The 18,866-nt window shown below is 31.8% G+C and overlaps 1 protein-coding gene across 1 annotated transcript in view; it reads right to left on the minus strand.

Moving 5' to 3' along the window:
• Nucleotides 1–18,866, minus strand: part of LOC144255073 (protocadherin-15-like) — a 435,746-nt gene that overhangs the window by 285,330 nt on the left and 131,550 nt on the right. Inside the window, 1 exon segment of the mRNA XM_077799104.1 lies at nt 4,244–4,450. Within this exon segment, the coding sequence (XP_077655230.1) occupies nt 4,244–4,450 (207 nt within the window).

Consider the following 18,866-nt stretch of genomic DNA (forward strand, 5'->3'; position numbering starts at 1 on the left):
TACATCCTCTAGGATTACAGATTGTTATTTCTTAAAAAAGAGATAATGTAATATATAAAATTAGAAGTATACATGACCTTTCATAAATCATTTTAATTTATTTTACACAGTTAATCTATGATTGAAATAGAACTCTTTGATATTTATATTTACTTAAAATAGTAGATTTTATATGTATGTATGTATGTGTACATACATACACACATAGATGTATATATCATACACAGATGCTATTGGTGAGTATCTTGATGTTTAAGTACAAAAACTTAAGACATATTTGGAAATTTTCAGCAAAATATAATTCAAAGTTTAATATTTTAGCTTGATTTTTTAAAATAATACCACTTTCAAGAGTGATATGAGTGTTTAAGAAAGTATATTATGTTTTTATGCATTTTGTGAAAATTTTATGTAATATTAATATCAATCTTCAGTGTTCATGCATTGACATCAACAAAACTATTGTTTTGATTGACAGTATTTACAGCGGTTTTGCTGATCTTGACAAGTTCAGTAATGTAAAAAATTTAGTAAGGAACAATGTATATATGAAGTCAAATATCCTTCTTTCAAACCCTTTATAACTTTAAATCTTTCTTTGACAAACTGCATCATAATATTCAGTTTGTATTTCATTAACATATTAGAACTTTATATTCCTATAATAAATGTGCTAAGTTCAGTCAACATTTCTATTTATATAACACATTTCAATTCATAGTTTTAAGTTTCATAAACTAGGATACAAGTAGAAAAATAATGATAGAGAATACATACTTTGTAGTAGTTGTGTCTGTTGGATTATTTAAAATGAATGGTAGTATTCTAAATCAATATATAAACAGATAATTGATTAAAATCATTTTCTTCTGTGACATAAGGAAATATTTACTATAGAATATGCATTTGGTATATACTAAAAGCATGACTTATTACTACATTGACTTATATATTATTATTTGAGAGTAAAATAAATTCTGACACACACTCAAAATGACATAAAAATGAATATAAATTTAAATACATGTATAAAACCATAGTAAACAAATACATGAATGTAAAATAAGCAAAGGTATCCCATTATTTAGAATTCAAATATGACATTAGTGAATTTTAAACCAATTTAGGGTACATAAGGGTATCAAGACACTTCATCACACACACAAGAATATATGCATGTTTTTACAGGTGCACATAAAACTTCTTCACATATGTACATATGTGCATATGTATGTATACTTACCTAGGTACATGCATATATAGGTATGACAAAGCATAACAGGAAATGATAAAAAATTTCATCTAATATGAAATTTTAATTAATTAACAAGTAGTTGCTGAGGTACCTAGTTCTGAAAAGTTCAATTTAAAATTTAGTCTTTTAGAAAGAATGCTGTAATGAATTATTAATGTCTGTAATAGACAAAATAAATAAATAAATAAATAATCTTTATCAAAATTCACAATGAAATTACAAACTACAAAATTTCATTGTGAACTACAAATTTTCATGGTATAATAATCAATAATCAATAATATGATGTAAATGTACTTAAACTTTCATAAAGCTTTTTTTAGATATCTTTATAAATGATAGTGAAGTTATACTAGAAAAAAGAAAAAAACACAAAGAAATGAACTACAGCAATGAACAGTCACAAAATCAGCGCCTAATACCTACAGGAACTCCACCAGGTGGAACCTATATACAAATTAGACATGAAAAAAATGTAAATGTAAATAATTACAATTACAACATGATACATAAAATGTACACTAGTAAGAGAGAAAAATCAATTTTTCCAATCTCTAAATTAACAACTTTTCTCAAAATACATGTAACATTTTTCTTATTATTGTGACATACATATTATGTATCAATGATATTTATTATAAGTATTTATTTAAAGTACCTAATATCTTTAAGAATATATTGAGTTTATTTCTAAGTAAGATATCTGTGTCTTGAAACAATAACACTTTATGGAAATTAACTTACATAAATGGATGAATGGTAAGTAAACAATTCTCTTTTTACCAGTCAAATGGGTGATCTCTACACTATTATTTTCTAAATGGAATTCAATAATCAGTTTTTAGTTGTTCTGACATTATAAACATGGCAGTCTCAGATCTCCTTTTTACACACCTTGTACATTACCTAGTACTAGTTTGAAACTATAATGTGGTCAGAGTCCTTTAAAAATCATAAATGTAAGTGATTCATAAATATTGTGCAAATAAATATAAATCTGTATATGTCTATATGCATTTATACAAAAAAAAAACACTGGCATAAGTATTTTTTTTCTGTACTTTGCTCTTTTCAGTTTTACTATGACTCTTAGGATTCTTTCTAAGACAAAATCTCCACTGTGAAGAACATCATAACTCTTCAATCCCTAACAACATTTCTTAAACCTTTGTGCTCATTTTCTAATTAATTGAAGAAAGAAGTCCAACTTGATTTTTGGACCTATTAATTCAAATTTGTCACTCCTTAGTATCTGCCCTGTTAGAGCTATTCTTAAAACAATTCATGGGAGCCTAGCCCTGCAGTGACCAATTCTGTTTTTACATTTGAGCTTAATTTACAATTTTATTGGTGATACTGGTCTAAGGTGACATGTCTCTTTATTCTTAAACAGTTTATCCCTGTGCTGACTATTTTCACTAATTCTAGCTTTCATTAATGTCAAGATTTCACCATGAAGCAAATTTTTTATTGTAAAGAAAAACCACCTTGAAATATTCTTGTTAATGCAGATTTTTAAAGATCCTAGCAATGAACTAATATATGTCATAAAAATAATGAATGTTTGGTCAGCAAAAAGAGATGATGCAGAAGAATGTAAATTCATCTTCAAACACATTAGTGACTATTTCACAGATTTATTCTATGCTCTGGTAAATTGAAATTTTAAAGAAAATAAGTGAGTTCCAAGTAGGTTGGTTTCATAGCAATATAAGGAAGAACTGTCTCAGAATTGAATTGGCTAACCATGGAATGGGCCATATTCCAAATTATGGAATTAACTAACTTAATATCATTATAATTTTTGAATCATATATTAGATATTATCATTTCTTCAATCATGTCTGAATTTATCATTAAATTGAAGAACTATTAAAATCTATCAAGTGCTGAGAACTGGTAGTGTTCAGGATACATATGTTATTAACATATAGGACATTTTCCCAAGAAATTTAAACTCCATGAGGGAGAAAGACCCACATTACAAAGTTGGATGAGTCATAGAGAGATGCACTGTGAGAGTGTTTGCAATGCAACTTGGGCAATGAATGCCCTGAAAGATTTTTGTGTAAGGAAATGCCTAAGCTGAATTATAAAATCATACATTAAATATAAGCTATCCATGCTGCTCTGGATAAAAGAAGATGAAAGTTTTCAAAACATAAAAATATGTAACACAATTAGGTAAAACATAGCTTGGTGAATGCAGGGAACTACAAGTAATTGATAAATGTAGTGAGTAAAGCAGAAATGTCAGAAATTGAGGATGAAGAAATGTTCAGGATAGCAAATATAGAATGTTTTGTACCTGAACTAGAAGCTTTTTCTGTAAGGAAATATGTGTCATGAAGGTATATTTGAGGAAAACTCTGGTATAGATTTTCTGTCAAGTCCACACATAAAATGACTCTCACTAAGGCAGTAAAGTACTCTGATTTGTCCAACCTGGACCACTTTCCACTCATGCAGATAGGGTCAGTTCCACAAAACCAGAAGACAACGATGGAGGAGTGGTCATGTCAATAGCCACTACCAGACTTGAGTCCATCAGTTGTCCCCAAATGTGTTTTCTTTAAGAGAGTACCAACAGATGGTATAAACTCCCCCTAATCACACTCTTGGTCCACTGTCATGATTTTCATTTTCACTCTGTAACAGCATTATTTTTTTCCCTATCAGTAATTATGTAAAACAGTTTTTAATTTATATTAATACAAAAGATTGCCCTGGTGACTTAGCAAACCCCAAGTGAAACATTTCCTGTTCTATTGTATACTGAAATGCTGCAAACTGAAAAAAAACAGTTAATGAATTCAAACACATTTTTAAAAAACATCTTTAGTATGGAATTAAATCATTATAATGATTTTAAATATCCTGTATTCTATAGTTTATGTAGCCATATCTTTGTAACATTTTTATTAAAACAACATAAATATAAGAATAAGTATTAACAAAACAAAAGGAAAAAATGCATATTTCACTTACATCTTCTATGTCTTTGTCCAGAGCTACAATTCTTAGAGGAGTGGTTAAATCTATATTGTCAGAAATGGTTGCTCCCACTGGGGCAGATTCAAGGATGTAGCCTTGATAGCTTGGCATTGTGAAATAGGGGCTCTGGTTGTTCACGTCCAGTATTTCAATGTGTAAACTGGCAAAGGCAGGGAGGGGATGGCCATTGTCTTGCTCAGCCTTAAGTAAAAACCAAAACATTTAAAAAATTGTGTTAGGATACCCTTCCTGTGTGACGCTTTTCTTGCTGTACATATGGATTTTTTTAAACTAGTATCATTACAAAAAAAAAATACATTAAAGATCCATTATAGATCCTCTATTTTCAAATCCGGAATAAATATATATATATTTAAAAAATACTGCAATTAATTATTATAATTATTATCACATAAAGAGTGATGACTGTTTAAACACAGGTTCACAGAACATAAGAAGAAGGCATTTGAGTGACTTGCTGATGAAATATTTAAATAAAAGGGAAAAAAGACTATAACCTTAACAAAATACCACACCTATTTTTGTCTTTTCCAAGTCTTCTTGTTTCACACTCTAGTCAGAATGTTTCTGTAACCTCAAAATTCAGCTATTGAAACCTTAACACCCAAGGTAAAAACATCAATAGTTGGAGGTTTTAGGAAGTGATAATAGCAGAATCTTCATTAATGAAATTGTTGCCCTCAATAAAGAGGTGCCAGAAAACTCCTCTTTTCTCCTACCATGTGAGACACAGCAAGAAGGCCCTTTGTGAAGAATGGGAAGTCACCAAACATCAAATCTGCCAGTGCCTTGATCTTTGCAGCCTCCAGAACTGTGAGAAATAACTGTCCATCTTTTACAAGCCTCACAGGTTATATAATTTTGTTATACCAGCCACAACAGACTAAGATGAGCCCCAATTTATAATTTTATGTGAAATTAATAGATTAAAGATATATTTATTACCAACTGAAAGTTCTTAAAAGCATCCTATAAAGAGATAATTTCATCATAATATTTTAATAGCTATAAAATTTCAAATATTATTACCAGAATTAAGTCATTCAATTATACCTAAGAAAATTATATTAATGTGTATGTATAAGTTTGCTTTCTTTTTAAATTTAAGAAATTGACAAAAATTTCATTTCTAATAATTTTTCTTAGGAAGTCTCTATATGACCATTCTTTGAATGAGGAATCATCAAACCTAGACTCTGCTTTTCTGAAAAGGTGTGTTTTACTACATAGGAATCTAAAGATTTAGTATAAGAGAAGATTTTATCACCACTGGTTTCTAAAAATTCTCCTTTAATGGTTAGGAGAAAATAGCACTACAATTTAATAGTGTATAGATTTATTGAAATGCATTCAACCTTTCTGTCATTAATTTATATCAATACGGTTTTCCTACTTCTAAAATAGTCCATTTGAAATAAGCACAAAGTGAAGGTCAATTTTTCTAATATTAAACACTAGAGTTGAAATATTGGATAGTAATTACTACTTTAAAAATAGGAATGAAATAGGAATTAGATTGTTCTAAAGAATCTGAGTTTTATTTTTCATTCCATATCATCACTATAGTGAAATACTATGACATAATTCATCAACAAAATTTACGTATATATTTAAGTATCTTATATTTCTGTTTTGATGTTGAATATTACATAGTTTGTAAATTTAAATTAGTTTCTGGAAGAATGACAAAGTCTTCCATGGAACCAAAAGTTTATGAGCTCCTGCTGAACCTTAATAATAGTAATAGAAAAATGTGTGGCTTTCTCTGAAATTTTCACACATGATCATGTGTGCTACTGATACATCATTTTGCAGGGGACCTTTTTGCATTCAGCAGTTGTGATTAATACGTGTTGAATCATAGATATTCCTCTAGGGTCTTCCTCTGCAACATCAGAAATTTTCATACAGCTGAGCAGGACAAGAAATACAGTTTGGGACAAGAAAATATGGTTTTTTTTTGATGAAGTAAAACTAATTGTTCCAATGTGCAGTTCCAACTTGAACTGCTGAAAGCTGAACACTTTGCCTGATTCTTACAGATTTTTAGCATCTCACACATGAAAGTCACTATGAATAGTGGGGTTTTTTTTTTCGGTCTCTATTTCATGTCTAATTATTTTAATAGCCATCATATCATGTCCAGGATATTCTTACAATGATATGAAGAGTCACAAATTTAATATTTGTCTGTTTACCCCAATAAACGAACACAAATCAACAAGTTATAGGTAAGGTGAGGAGGAAAAAAGCCACAGTTGTATAATAACAAAAGAAGCTTATATTATACATTCAGATCATATGCCATTAATTTTTACTACCAGCTGTGAAGCCAGGAAAAACATAATATTCTCATGATGAAAACAAAGTGATTCAATGAAAGCAAAAAATAAAACTCAAATTAGATTCTTTAGAATAATCTAATTCTTATTTCGTCCATCTTTTTAAAAATCATATAATAGTCCAGCTTTTATTACCCTAAAAATAGTTCATTGCAATAATGCCTAATAGTTTTTAATTCTTACTCCATGTTTTTGGTTTATTTGAAGTGTCCCAGAGTGACAACTAGATATCCCTCTCCAAATACTATGTTCTTTGTTTTAAATTGGTTTTTATTAGTGCATTGTAGTTAGACATACTAGTGTGGTTCGTCTTGTATTATTAATACATAGATAACACATTTTCTCCATTTCAAACCCCAGTATTTGCCATTTTATTCCTCTTCTTCCTCACTAATTTCTCTCCCTAATTGATCTTTCTTCTATTTATTTATTACTTTTTAATTGTTACACTGTAATTATACATGAAAGTGGAGTTCACTGTACATTCATACATGCACAGAACAGTGTGGTCAATTTCTTTCCACACTTCCTCCCTTTCCCATCCCTCCTCCCTCACCCTTCATTCCTTTCGTCTACTCCACTGTTATTCCCTCTACTTTCATGGGATTCCCTCTTGTCATCCATCCCTTTTATTTTTTATTCTTTATTTCTCTCTAGGTTCCACATATGATAGAAAACAACGCCCACATTCTTAATCTCTATTGCGTTTTGTCTTTCTAGAGGTAAAACACATACTTCTATACTGGTAGAACACTAGAAAGATTAGCTTTATGTTCTATGCTGGGCAACATGTAAGAAACACAAAGACCTTGGGCTGAGGTCCAGGTCTCATGAGGTATAAGCGGCTACAGAGGGAAATTAACTACAAGTTTCTCATATGTATAAAATGCAAATGAATATCCAAAAGTAAGATTAATGGGAAAAATTAGTGTCGGAAATAAGCGTAACATAAATACCTCTACTTGAAATAGAAGTAAAATGTAGAACTTAAAACAAATTAATACTATTTTACTACACTCCTGAGAGGGCCCTTCTATCAAAATTCTTATCCAATCCCCTTTTCTTTTGAATTAGGAGAGTTCTAAATATCTCACTTATTCTGTTCCATTGCAATCATTAGTGAATGACAGGAGGAGTATATAAAAAGAAGGACAAGTGAAACACAGTGGTATTTTTAAAATTTAAGCTAGTAACTTTATTTCTTTCTCAAAGTCTGTGATTTCCATTTGAACATTGTATTTAAAAACCAGGATTTATTATTATTATTATTTTGGAGAAATTCTAGGCATGGATCCAATTTTTAGTAATGGGACCAAAATAAAACTGAAGCCAAAACTGCAGACATATAACAAGAACATCATTTAGGTTTTTTGGAGGGCAAAACATTGAAAGAGACAATTCCATTTTTAGTATTAAGACAAGCAAGTGTTGACATTTTCTGAGTTCCTTGCAGCAGATGACTCAGAATACAGAATAACTATTTTCTTGCTGGTTAGTGGAAAGCAATTTAACAAATTCTATGATTTGAAATATGAAATGTTTTGACTAGATACAATAATTTTTAAAGAGAAAATGGGAAGACTATTAAGACATGTAAGTAAATTCTAGAAAAGATACAATAAATCCTTTTTTCTTATGAAGTCAGGAATTATTTATTTTCTACTTAAAGAATTGACTTTTTATGTGTTCACCTTTGTTTACACTTAATTTTTTTCATTTAATCATAAGCTGTAAAAATGTTAGTATTATGTTATCTCCTAACTTACATATCTAGCTTGGACCTGTATACTTAGTAAATCAGATTGGATATCTAATAAACAATTTGTAAGCACTCCAAAAATTAAGTTTGGATTTCCCTTCACAAACCTGACCCAACCCATCTTTTCCATTTTCATGATAGTTACATACGGTGACTCAGGCCACCAACCATAGAGTCATCTTTACTTCTTGCTTCTTTTCACACCTCACATCTAATTTATGAGGAAACTATTGATTACAAGATATCTACAGGACCTAAGTACTTCTCTCATCCTCCTAATACCATCACCTTCATCCAACCTACTATCACCTGTTACCTAGATTATTGTATTTTCTCAGTCAGTTCCTATCCTTGATCACTGTTCATTCTTACATTGCAGCCCAATGACTTTGTTAAATAATAGCCAGATAATGTCACTTCTCTCCCTAACACCCACAACTGATTTCCAAACTTCCCAGGCCCTACAAGATCTGCTATCAGATTGCTTTTATTATACTAATTTTCTTCTCTCTTAATGTACTCTGACTATATTGTCTTGGTGCCGCTCTACTGAAGCCAGTTGCATTATCACCTTAGAACTTTGTATTGGCTGTTTCCACTATTTGAAAAGTGGTTCCCATAGATAGTCACATAGATTAAACAGTTTTTTTTTCCACTTGGCTCACTTTGATCACTTTGATCACCTCTTTATTTCACATTTGCACCTCCCCCCTTTCCCATTGTTTTTAAATTGGTGAATTATAGTTGTACATAATAGTAGGATATGTGCATATTCACATATGTACATAATATAACAATTTAATAATCTCTTTCCCTAATACTTATTCTGTATATCCCTTTTACCCTCTCTCTGGTCCCTTTCCTCTATTATACTAATATCCCTTCAATTTTTGTAAGATCTCCCCACCTTTCTTTTTCTTTCTCTTCTCTAGCTTCCACACGGGAGATAAAATGATCCTTGACTTTCTGAGTTTCGCTTATTTCACTGAATATAATGTTCTCTAGTTCTATCCACTTTCCTGTAAATGACATATTTTTATTATTATGGCTGAATAAAACTCCATTGTGAATATATACCACATTTTCTTTAACCATTCATCCATTGATGGACACTTAGACTGCTTCCATAGTTTTGGTATTGCAAATTATGCTTCTATAAACATGACTATGCATGTTTCATTATAGTATGCTGACTTTAATTCTTTAGAATAAACTCCAAAGAGTGGTATAGCTAGATCATTCCTAGGTTTTGAAGAACCTTCTTGTTAATGTCCATAGTGGTTGTATTAATTTACTATCCCACCAACAGTGTAAAAGTGTTCCTTTCCCACCATAGCCTCTCCAGCATAAAGAGTAGGAGAAAGTCTTTGCTAACTACTCATATGCAGTAAAATTGTCTTCAGAAGAGTAGTTAGCAAAACATTTAATTTTACTGCATATGAATTTCCAGTTTTCCTAGCACCATTTGTTGAAGAGGTTATATTTTCTTCAAGTATGTGTTCAGTGCCTTTATCTGAGATAACTACATTTTTTTCTGAGTTTGTCTCTGTGTATTCAATTCTATCCCACTGGTCTTCTTGTCTGTTTTGGTGTCAATACTAATCCATTTTTGTTACTATAGCTCTGTAATATGACTATAGCTCTGGTATTGCAATGACTCCTTCTTCACTTCTCTCAGTAAGGATTGCTTAGTAATTGTGTGCCTCTTGTTTTTCCAAATGAATTTCATAATAACTTTTTCTACTTGTATTAAGAACATCATTGGAAATTTGATTGGAATTGCATTGAATCTATATAGCTCTTTTAATAGAATGGTCATCTTGACCATATTAATTCTTTCTATTAAAGAACATGGAAGACATTTCCATTTTCTAAGGTCTTCTTCAATTTCTATCTTTAGTATTCTATAGTTTTCATTGTAGAGGTCTTTCTTCTAATTTGGTAGATTGACTCCTAAATATTTTTTGTTGTTGCTCTTGCTGTTTGTTTGTTTTTGAGGCTATTATGAATAGCATAGTTTTCCTAATTTCTCTTTCAATTGATTCTTCATTGTTGTATAGAAATGCAATTGATTTATGTGTGTTAATTTTGTATCCTGCTACTTTGCCAAATTCATTTATGAGTTCTAGAAGTTTTCAGGTAGAGTTTTTTGGGCCATCAGCAAATGGGAATAGTTTGAACTCCTCTTTTCCTATTTGTATTCTTTTGATTTCTTTCATTTGCCTAATTGCTCTGGCTAGAGTTTCAAGAACTATATTGAAAAAAGTGGTAAGAAGTCATTTGTCTTAATCCAGTTTTCAGAGGGAATGTTTTCAGTTTGTCTCCATTTAGAATGAATTTGGCCTTACATTTAATGCATATAGCTTTTACAATGCTGAGGTTATTTCCGACTATCCCTAGCTTTCCCAGTGTTTTGAACATGAATGAATGCTCTATTTTGTTAAATGTCTTTTCTGCATTTATTGAGATAATCATGTGATTCTTGTATTTAAATCTATTTATGTGGTGAATTACATTTATTGATTTCCGTATGTTGAAATAACCTTGTATCCTTGGAAAACACTCTTGATCATGATGTGCTATTTTTTCAACTAATTTTTCTATGTGATTTGCTGGTATTTTGTTAAGACTATTAGACATTCACATCTCAAAGCATTTATTTCTAGAATATACAAGAAGTCAAAAACTTAACACCAAAAAAACCAAAGAAACCAAAACAAAACAAAATGAATAATCCAATCAATAAATGGGCAAAGGAACTAAATGAATACTTCTCAAACATGCTAAAAAATAAGAAGATCCCAGAAAACAAATGACTGAATGTTTTAGCTGATATGCAGATGCAAATTCACAATAAGAGGGGGGCCATAGGGAAGAATAATTACTTTAGAGTAGGTAGAGGGTAATGAAGGAATGGGAGGAGTTATGGGGATAAGAAGGATATTGAATGAATCAGACATATTATCCTACGACCAGTGGGATTCTATATCATGTACAACCAGAAGAATGAGAAATTATACTCTATCTAGGTATAATATATCAAAGTCTATTCTACTTTCATGTTTAACTAATTAGAATAGATAAAAATAATTTTTAAAAGAAAGATATATGAATGGTTAAAAATAGATGAAAAAAATGTTCAACATCTCTTGCAATTAGAGAAATGTGAATTAAAACTACATTAATATTTCATTTCACTCCAGTTAGAATGGCTACTATCGATAATACAATTAACGGGGTTGGGGTATGGCTATTGGTAGAGTTCTTGCTTAGCATGCACAAGACCCTAGGTTCAATCCCCAGCACAAAAAAAAATGAAAAAAAAAATACAAGTAACAATAAATGTTAGTGAGAATGTGGGGAAATGAGTACACTCATACACTCATACATTGCTGATGGGACTACAAATTGGCGCAAACATTCTGGAAAGCAGTATAGAGATTCCTTAAAAACTAGGAATTGAGCCATCATTTGGCCTGGTTATACCACTTCTCAGCATATATCCAAAGGAGTTAAAATCAAACTACTATTATGACACTGCCAGATCAATGTTTACAGCAGCTCAATTCACAATTCCAGAACTATGGGGCCACCCTTGGTGTCCTTCAACAGTTGAATATATAGAGAAAATGTGTTATATATACACAATGGATTATTCCTCAGTCATAAAGAAGAAGGATATTATGACATTTGCATGTAAATGGATGGATCTGGAGACCATCATGCTAAAAGCAAAAAGTCAATCTCAGCCTCCCTCCCCCCAAAAAAAGTTGAATGATCTTTCTAATATATGTATGCAAACACAAAACAATGACAGGAGAGAAGTACAGTGTAGTAGACAAAGGGAATAAAGGGAAAGATGTGGGAATAGGAATAGGAAAGACAGTGGAATGAATCTGACATAAATTTCCTATGTACATATATGAATACCCCACCGTGAAACTCTACATCATATACATCCACAAGACTGGAATCCTAATTTGAATAAGATATACTTTATGTTTTTATAAACATGCAAAATAAACTCTACTGTCATAAATAATTAAAAAGAACAAATAAAAAGACTTCCAACTAAACGTTATATTTGATTGATTATCATCAATTTCTAAGATTTGTTTCGTTTTTTCAATATCTCTCTTTTTGTTGAATTTCTTGTTCATATCATCCTAACTTCCTTAATTTATTCAGTTGTTTTTCTGTATTCTCTTGTAATTCATTGATCATTTTTATAATTATTTTGAAATTCTTTTTCTGATATTTCATCTACTATAATATTTGGGAGGGGGTCAATTGATGGTGAATCATGAACTTTAGAAAGTGTTGTGTTACCTTTTTTTTTCTTCCTATTTTTGTATTCCTGTCGTGGGTTTTATGCACCTTTTGAAATATATTTCTCTTCCATTTTAGGTGTGGTCTGTTTAGGGTACAGTATTCACTTGCTGAGGTGTCCCTGAGTGATCTGGGTTGAGACTCACCCTCCCCCATAAGTGTAGGACATTGAAAGCCTTTGTGCTAATTCTGTTTTTCCTGTAACAATGAATGTCTATGAGTAAGACCTAACCATTTCTACTTGGGTCCTCATTGTTGGTTTGGGATTCTGTCTCTTCTAGTCTCCATATTAATGTATAGCTGAATGTTAATGTTGTTGTTTCTTTGAAGCAAGGGACAATGTCTTTTGGGTGAGTTTATTTCAGCAGAAGAGTCTCTGCACTGCAAATTTGTGGTGTTCCTGTAGCTTCCCAGCACCTTACAAAAAATTTGGAATGAAACAATAATGATAGCTGAAGCAAACTATGTAGAGCATTAAAATAAATACACAGTGCTTACTATAATATATATATATATATATAAAACACTATATACCAAAAAAAAAACAGGAATTTTGAATTCAACAACTACTAACAGGAAAAACGATAAATAGCTGTGAACTAGATTTAGCATTAAAAGAAACAGCAGATGTCAAATACGGCATCTACACTACTAACTGCAACAATAGGAAAAGTGTGGGCAAGAGTTATGTAAACCAGATAGTTGTAAAAGATGGCAAAAATGTACTTAATTAAAATAAAATAAAATGAGATAGAAGAGTAAAAGAACGTTTAGAATGTTCAAAATGTGAAAAGAAAGAAAGCAGAAGAGGTGTGATATGATGGCCATGAAGAAAGGGAAGAAAAAAATAGAAAAAAAAAACAAAGTAAAGGAAGATAAAAAGAATAGAATTTGGATGCTCACAGGAGAACAAGGGAGAAAAAATGAAACAAATAGATGAAAGGAAAAAAATAAACAGCTTTAACCCTTAAAAGATAAGGAAAAATAATTATAAAAAGTGCTAAAAATGAGAAAAACAGAAATATATATGAACCAGTCAGCACAGCAAGAACACCAAAAATGGGATTTGAATCGTCAATGAAAAATGAAAGAATTGTCTCCAATGAAGTGGTCAAAACTGTGGACAAGGATGGACGGGAACTGCCTATGCCTGAATGTCCTTCTTTCCATTTCTTCTTGAGCTACAGATGCAGGGAGAGGGTCACACAAGGAGTGGGGTTTGTTATTCCCTTCCTCTTTTTCTGTTGCTTGCCTAATTGCTAACTGGAGTGGCCTAAAACTAAAGGTGGATGAAATAGCTCTCAGCTTCCCTTCTCATCAGTACCTGGTGGAATGGAATGGGAAATTTTGTCCATTGAAATTTTGTTGAGACAGACTAAAATGATAAAGTCCCATGGTGGGGCTACAGCAGAGTTCTAAGAAGGGAGCTTCAGATACTGAGGCTTAGGTCTAATTAGGCCTTGGAAATTCTGTTGGGTGATAGGAGCCCTGGAAAGGTTAGATTAACACAATCAAAATACCTTTAGGGCCAGGCAGCTGTCAATCTCTGCTGGGAGCTTGGATCTCAGAAGCCCCTCAAGAATTCTACTTATAAGCAGAACAGTCAACCCTCCAAGGGTCTCACACGCTCTGCTGCCTGTGAATGTGGCCATCCCAGGCTTAGTTCCTGAGTGTATTCACATCTGCCTTTTCACTTTCCCAACTTTCTTCAGCTGGTCAAGTAAGCCACTAGACTCAAAGGAAACTGAGTTGCATTCCCCTCCATTTTCCTGACTTGAACTCGAATGGATATGATCTTCTCTGTTCCTGTTTTACTCATTTTCTAAAACTAGGTTCACCCTAAGCCACATAGTAGGCACTTGCCAGGACCTTATGGCAATGTTTGTTATGATCCCCTGGGTTCCCATAGCAGCAAGCTGAATTGCAGCCTCCTCAAAAAAGGCTCCCTGCCTCAATTCTCTGCTTACCAATTGGAAAATTCAGGGCACTTTTCAAACACCAGCTTGCTGTGCAACCTCTGGATCGATTTAAGTTTAGGATGTTTTTCTGATCTATGGGTTTTTACATGACACACATTCTGTTGTTTCTCTATTTATGTTATCCCTCACAGCTGCATTGAACTAGTGCTGTTGCCACTACTACTGACACTACCATAGAGCCTTGGCTCCACTGTAGTTTCCTGTCCTTTGTTTGGTGCACCAGATTTCTGAGTCTGTAAGAGACTTGAATCCACAAAGCAACTAGAAATGTAGACTTTCTATAAACTGCCCTCTTGAATCTCTGATTACCTTATTTTTAACACATCTTCCAATTGGAATTCCTAATGCACTTTGCTATTTTATATCACTTAGGAACTTCTAAAACATCACAAATATTTTTATTATATTTGTCACTTATTGTTAGTCCTTACACTAGAATAAAACCTTCAAGAAATAAGAAATGTGCTACTATTTGCTAACGTTAGTTTGCTGAGCTTATAACAGTACCTATATAGAGTAGACCTGAGTATTGAATACTGAGTGAAAAATTCACTTTGCATACGGAAATAACATTACTTCAGTAAAAACAATGCTGTAATGGTAAAGTGGATTACACGGAGTGGTGTTTGTCCTTCAGGCTATATCCAATGAATTTCATGACTTCAGTTAGATCTCTAATATTCTTGAGCCACACATTAAGTCACAATAAGCAACAACTTATAAGACATATTGTTAAATGTGTGACTACTATATAACATAATGTATTCAAGATATTTATAAACACATCTTGCAAGAAAATCTCCTACTTAAATACTGTTAGTATTATTACTGCTATTTAAATATAGTTTAGAAAAAAATTCTTCAGTTGATACATATGAAAAAACTGAACAGCAATTTTTAAGTTAACAATTTTAGTTTCCACCTTTTTTGGGTGGGAGGGGTATACCAGGGATTGAACTCAGGGGCACTCGACCACTGAGCTACATTCCCATCCTATATGGTATTATTTTTCTTAAGAGACAGTGTCCCACTGAGTTGCTTAGCACCTCACTATTACTGAGGCTACTTTTGATCTCCAGATCCTCCTGCTTCAGCCTCCCAAGGCATGTGCCACACACCTGGATCTACATTATCTTTAATTACACATAATTGATGGATTTCACATGCCAAGAAATACTTCATGTCATTGAATTTAAAATGAAAATAAGTATTATATTAATAAAACAGCAGATTGAGAGAGATACAGAAATAATTATTTAATCTTCACAAGAATACTAACATGTACTGGAAGAAAAAAAAAGTTATTTATAGAATGTTCACTAATAGTAGATGTTAAAAAAGTTCTGAGTCATCGTACATTGGTGTTGCTGCTGTCCTTCAACATAAGCTATAAAGCTACTGTGTGATTGAAATTCTTTTTTTCTCCTGTGTTCCCTTCCTGGACACCACACCCCCTTGCTTAAATCTCATGCAGTAAAGCTTTCAATTTACAAAGAATTCAATGTTTCAAACCTTCTTCTCCTAACACAGTATAGGCTGCATGTTTCCAATCATAGAAAGCTGACTAAAAAACTGGCAAGTTCATCAAGCTATCAATGGTTTATGCATATCTCTTCATCTTTTTTATTTCCAACTTAAAATTCAACTCTCAAACAACAGAGTGTTTGCTTTCATGAATTTAACTGGATTGTTGAATTATACTTTAACTCTTTCGTTCTTATTAGAAGTAAATTACATTTGTTGAACATTTTAATTTATCAGAATAGATTGTTAAAATGTACTTAAATTTTCAACCAACTTATTTATTAACTGTATAACCAACTTATTTATTAACTGAATAACTTTAAAATAGGCAGACATTTAGAAAAGTTTGCCTTGAGGTTCAAATATGGATTACTGCTACTTTTACTTTGAAATAAAATGTTTATAATCATCCTCCCAAATTTCCATGTACAAATATAATACATTTTTGTTGAGTTGTTACACAAGTAGAAAGTGTATGATAACTCCTATGTTGACCATAGTAATAAAAAAGAGGATATGTAGAGGACTTTAAATTTAAGATTAAAAACATGAAACTTTAATCCAATTATAAAATGTCCCCTTCAAAGGAAAGGACAATTCTCTGCTGTTAGAATCCTGTAGTAGGAGTTCTTGAATTGTTGGGTGAACAGGAGTGGGTAGAACAAGCATATGGGATGTTTGTAGGGTGTTTTCATTTTTTAAAATCTGGATCCTGATTACATGATAATTTTACTTTGTGAAAACTCATCAACATGTATATTTTTTTCTATGTTCAGTAGGATTTAAATTAAAAAATGTTGCAATAAAATTCTTTTCACAAAAAGGGCATATAGTCCATCCATCCCTCTTTCACCATAGTAGATTAGTCTATGGTAATACAGTCTGAATGGTATGGTGTAGTTAAATAAAATCTGCTATAGGATATGACTTGAAAAATATTATTTAAATTTAGCATTGCTAGGCTCAGTGGTGCACATTTGTAATCCCGAGTGACTTAGGAGGCTAAGGTAGGAGGATCATAAGTTCAGAAGAGTCTCAGCAATTTAGTGAGATCCTGCTCAAATTTTTAAAAAATAAAATAAAAAGGGCTGCCTCTAGATGTAGCAAAGTGGTAGAGTGCTCCAAGGTACAATCTGCAGTACCACAAATACAATGACAACAACAACAAAATTCTTAGCATTAGAGAGGCTTATCTTTTACATGTGTATTGATTATAATCAGATTCCCTAAATAACTCAGTTTTTTTTGGCATTTTTCCTCTTTTTTTTCCACACTATCATGTCCAAAATCCAGCTTTAAAACCATTTGCAGTAATTATTAAAGAATATTCTTGTAACCTCAATCCATATACCTGATATGTCTTGTTGCTTACTTGTTTAATTATTATTTTAATTATATTTTGTCTTCCCAACTCCCCAAATTCAATATGTAGTTTACTCTCAAACTATATATTATATCCTGAAAACACATGGAAATCTTTTTTTATTAGTTGCTCATAACCATACAATGATCTTGACATATCATACATTTGAATCATATGGGGTATATTTCTCACTTTTCCAAGTGTACAGGTTGCAGAATCATATTGGTTATACAGCCACGTATATGCATACAGCAATACTAGTGTCTATTTTATTCTGCTGCCCTTCCTATCCCCCCTTACTCTCCCCTCCCCTCCCATCACCTCTCTCTACCCAATCTAATGTGACATATTTCTTTTTTTTCCCTCACATCATCATACATGTATTTTGTATAATGATGAGGATTGATGTGCTGCATGGAACCCTTAATTCTGCCTTTCAAAAACAAGCACATCACATCATCCACTCATCAGTCTTGGATGTTTCAGTTGGATCTGGCAATTTAGCTTATCTTACCTGGAATGAAGGTTGCTGTTACACTAAAAAGTTCCCCAGAGTGAGCTAATTATTCTTGCATTTCTTATGCAAGTGGTTATCACTTTTTACTCTAAGCCTTAAATTTCAATTTGGACTTGAAGGTTCGAAGTAGAGTGGAAGACCTCCATTTATGTAATGAAATTATCTATAGAGTTCTATCTTGCTCCCTAAAGTTCAACAGTGGCTTTGGAGCCAAAGCTCTAATACTGGCCAAAGGTTACACTTTCTTTTTTCTAAATTCATGCTTAGGGAGAGATGGCTTGTACTTCCTTGATCAAAGTTCACATTAATATGCGTTACTAATGGATAATTTTAAATATATTCCATTGTTTCTTGCCTCCTTGTAAATTATACTGACTTAAAAGCTCTATATCATCCTCTATTTAAACTTTAATACTCTAAAAATTGAAGTTTACATAAAGAGTTTGACAGTATCTTATGAAAAATACTTTAAAACTTACAAAGCCATATGATAATTTGTCAAATAAAATACAAAGAATTATTCTGTATGTAATACAATTTGTTTGTTTGCAAGATCATAAATGCAGTAGAAGACCACTTTCCTAATAGAAAATAGTACATTTTCTGTTTGATCAAAAGGAAAAGATATGTATACTAGACAGATTAGGGGAGGCCTTATTAAATGACAACAAAATAAAACTAAGACATTTCCCCGTTAGGGAATATTTTTAATAAAATGAAATATATTTTGTCTTCACTTAAATTAGAATATGCCCATTTGGTTTATAATGTTATATAATGAAA

Source organism: Urocitellus parryii, chromosome 5 (genome assembly GCF_045843805.1).
Source record: "Urocitellus parryii isolate mUroPar1 chromosome 5, mUroPar1.hap1, whole genome shotgun sequence".
Lineage (NCBI taxonomy): Eukaryota > Metazoa > Chordata > Mammalia > Rodentia > Sciuridae > Urocitellus > Urocitellus parryii.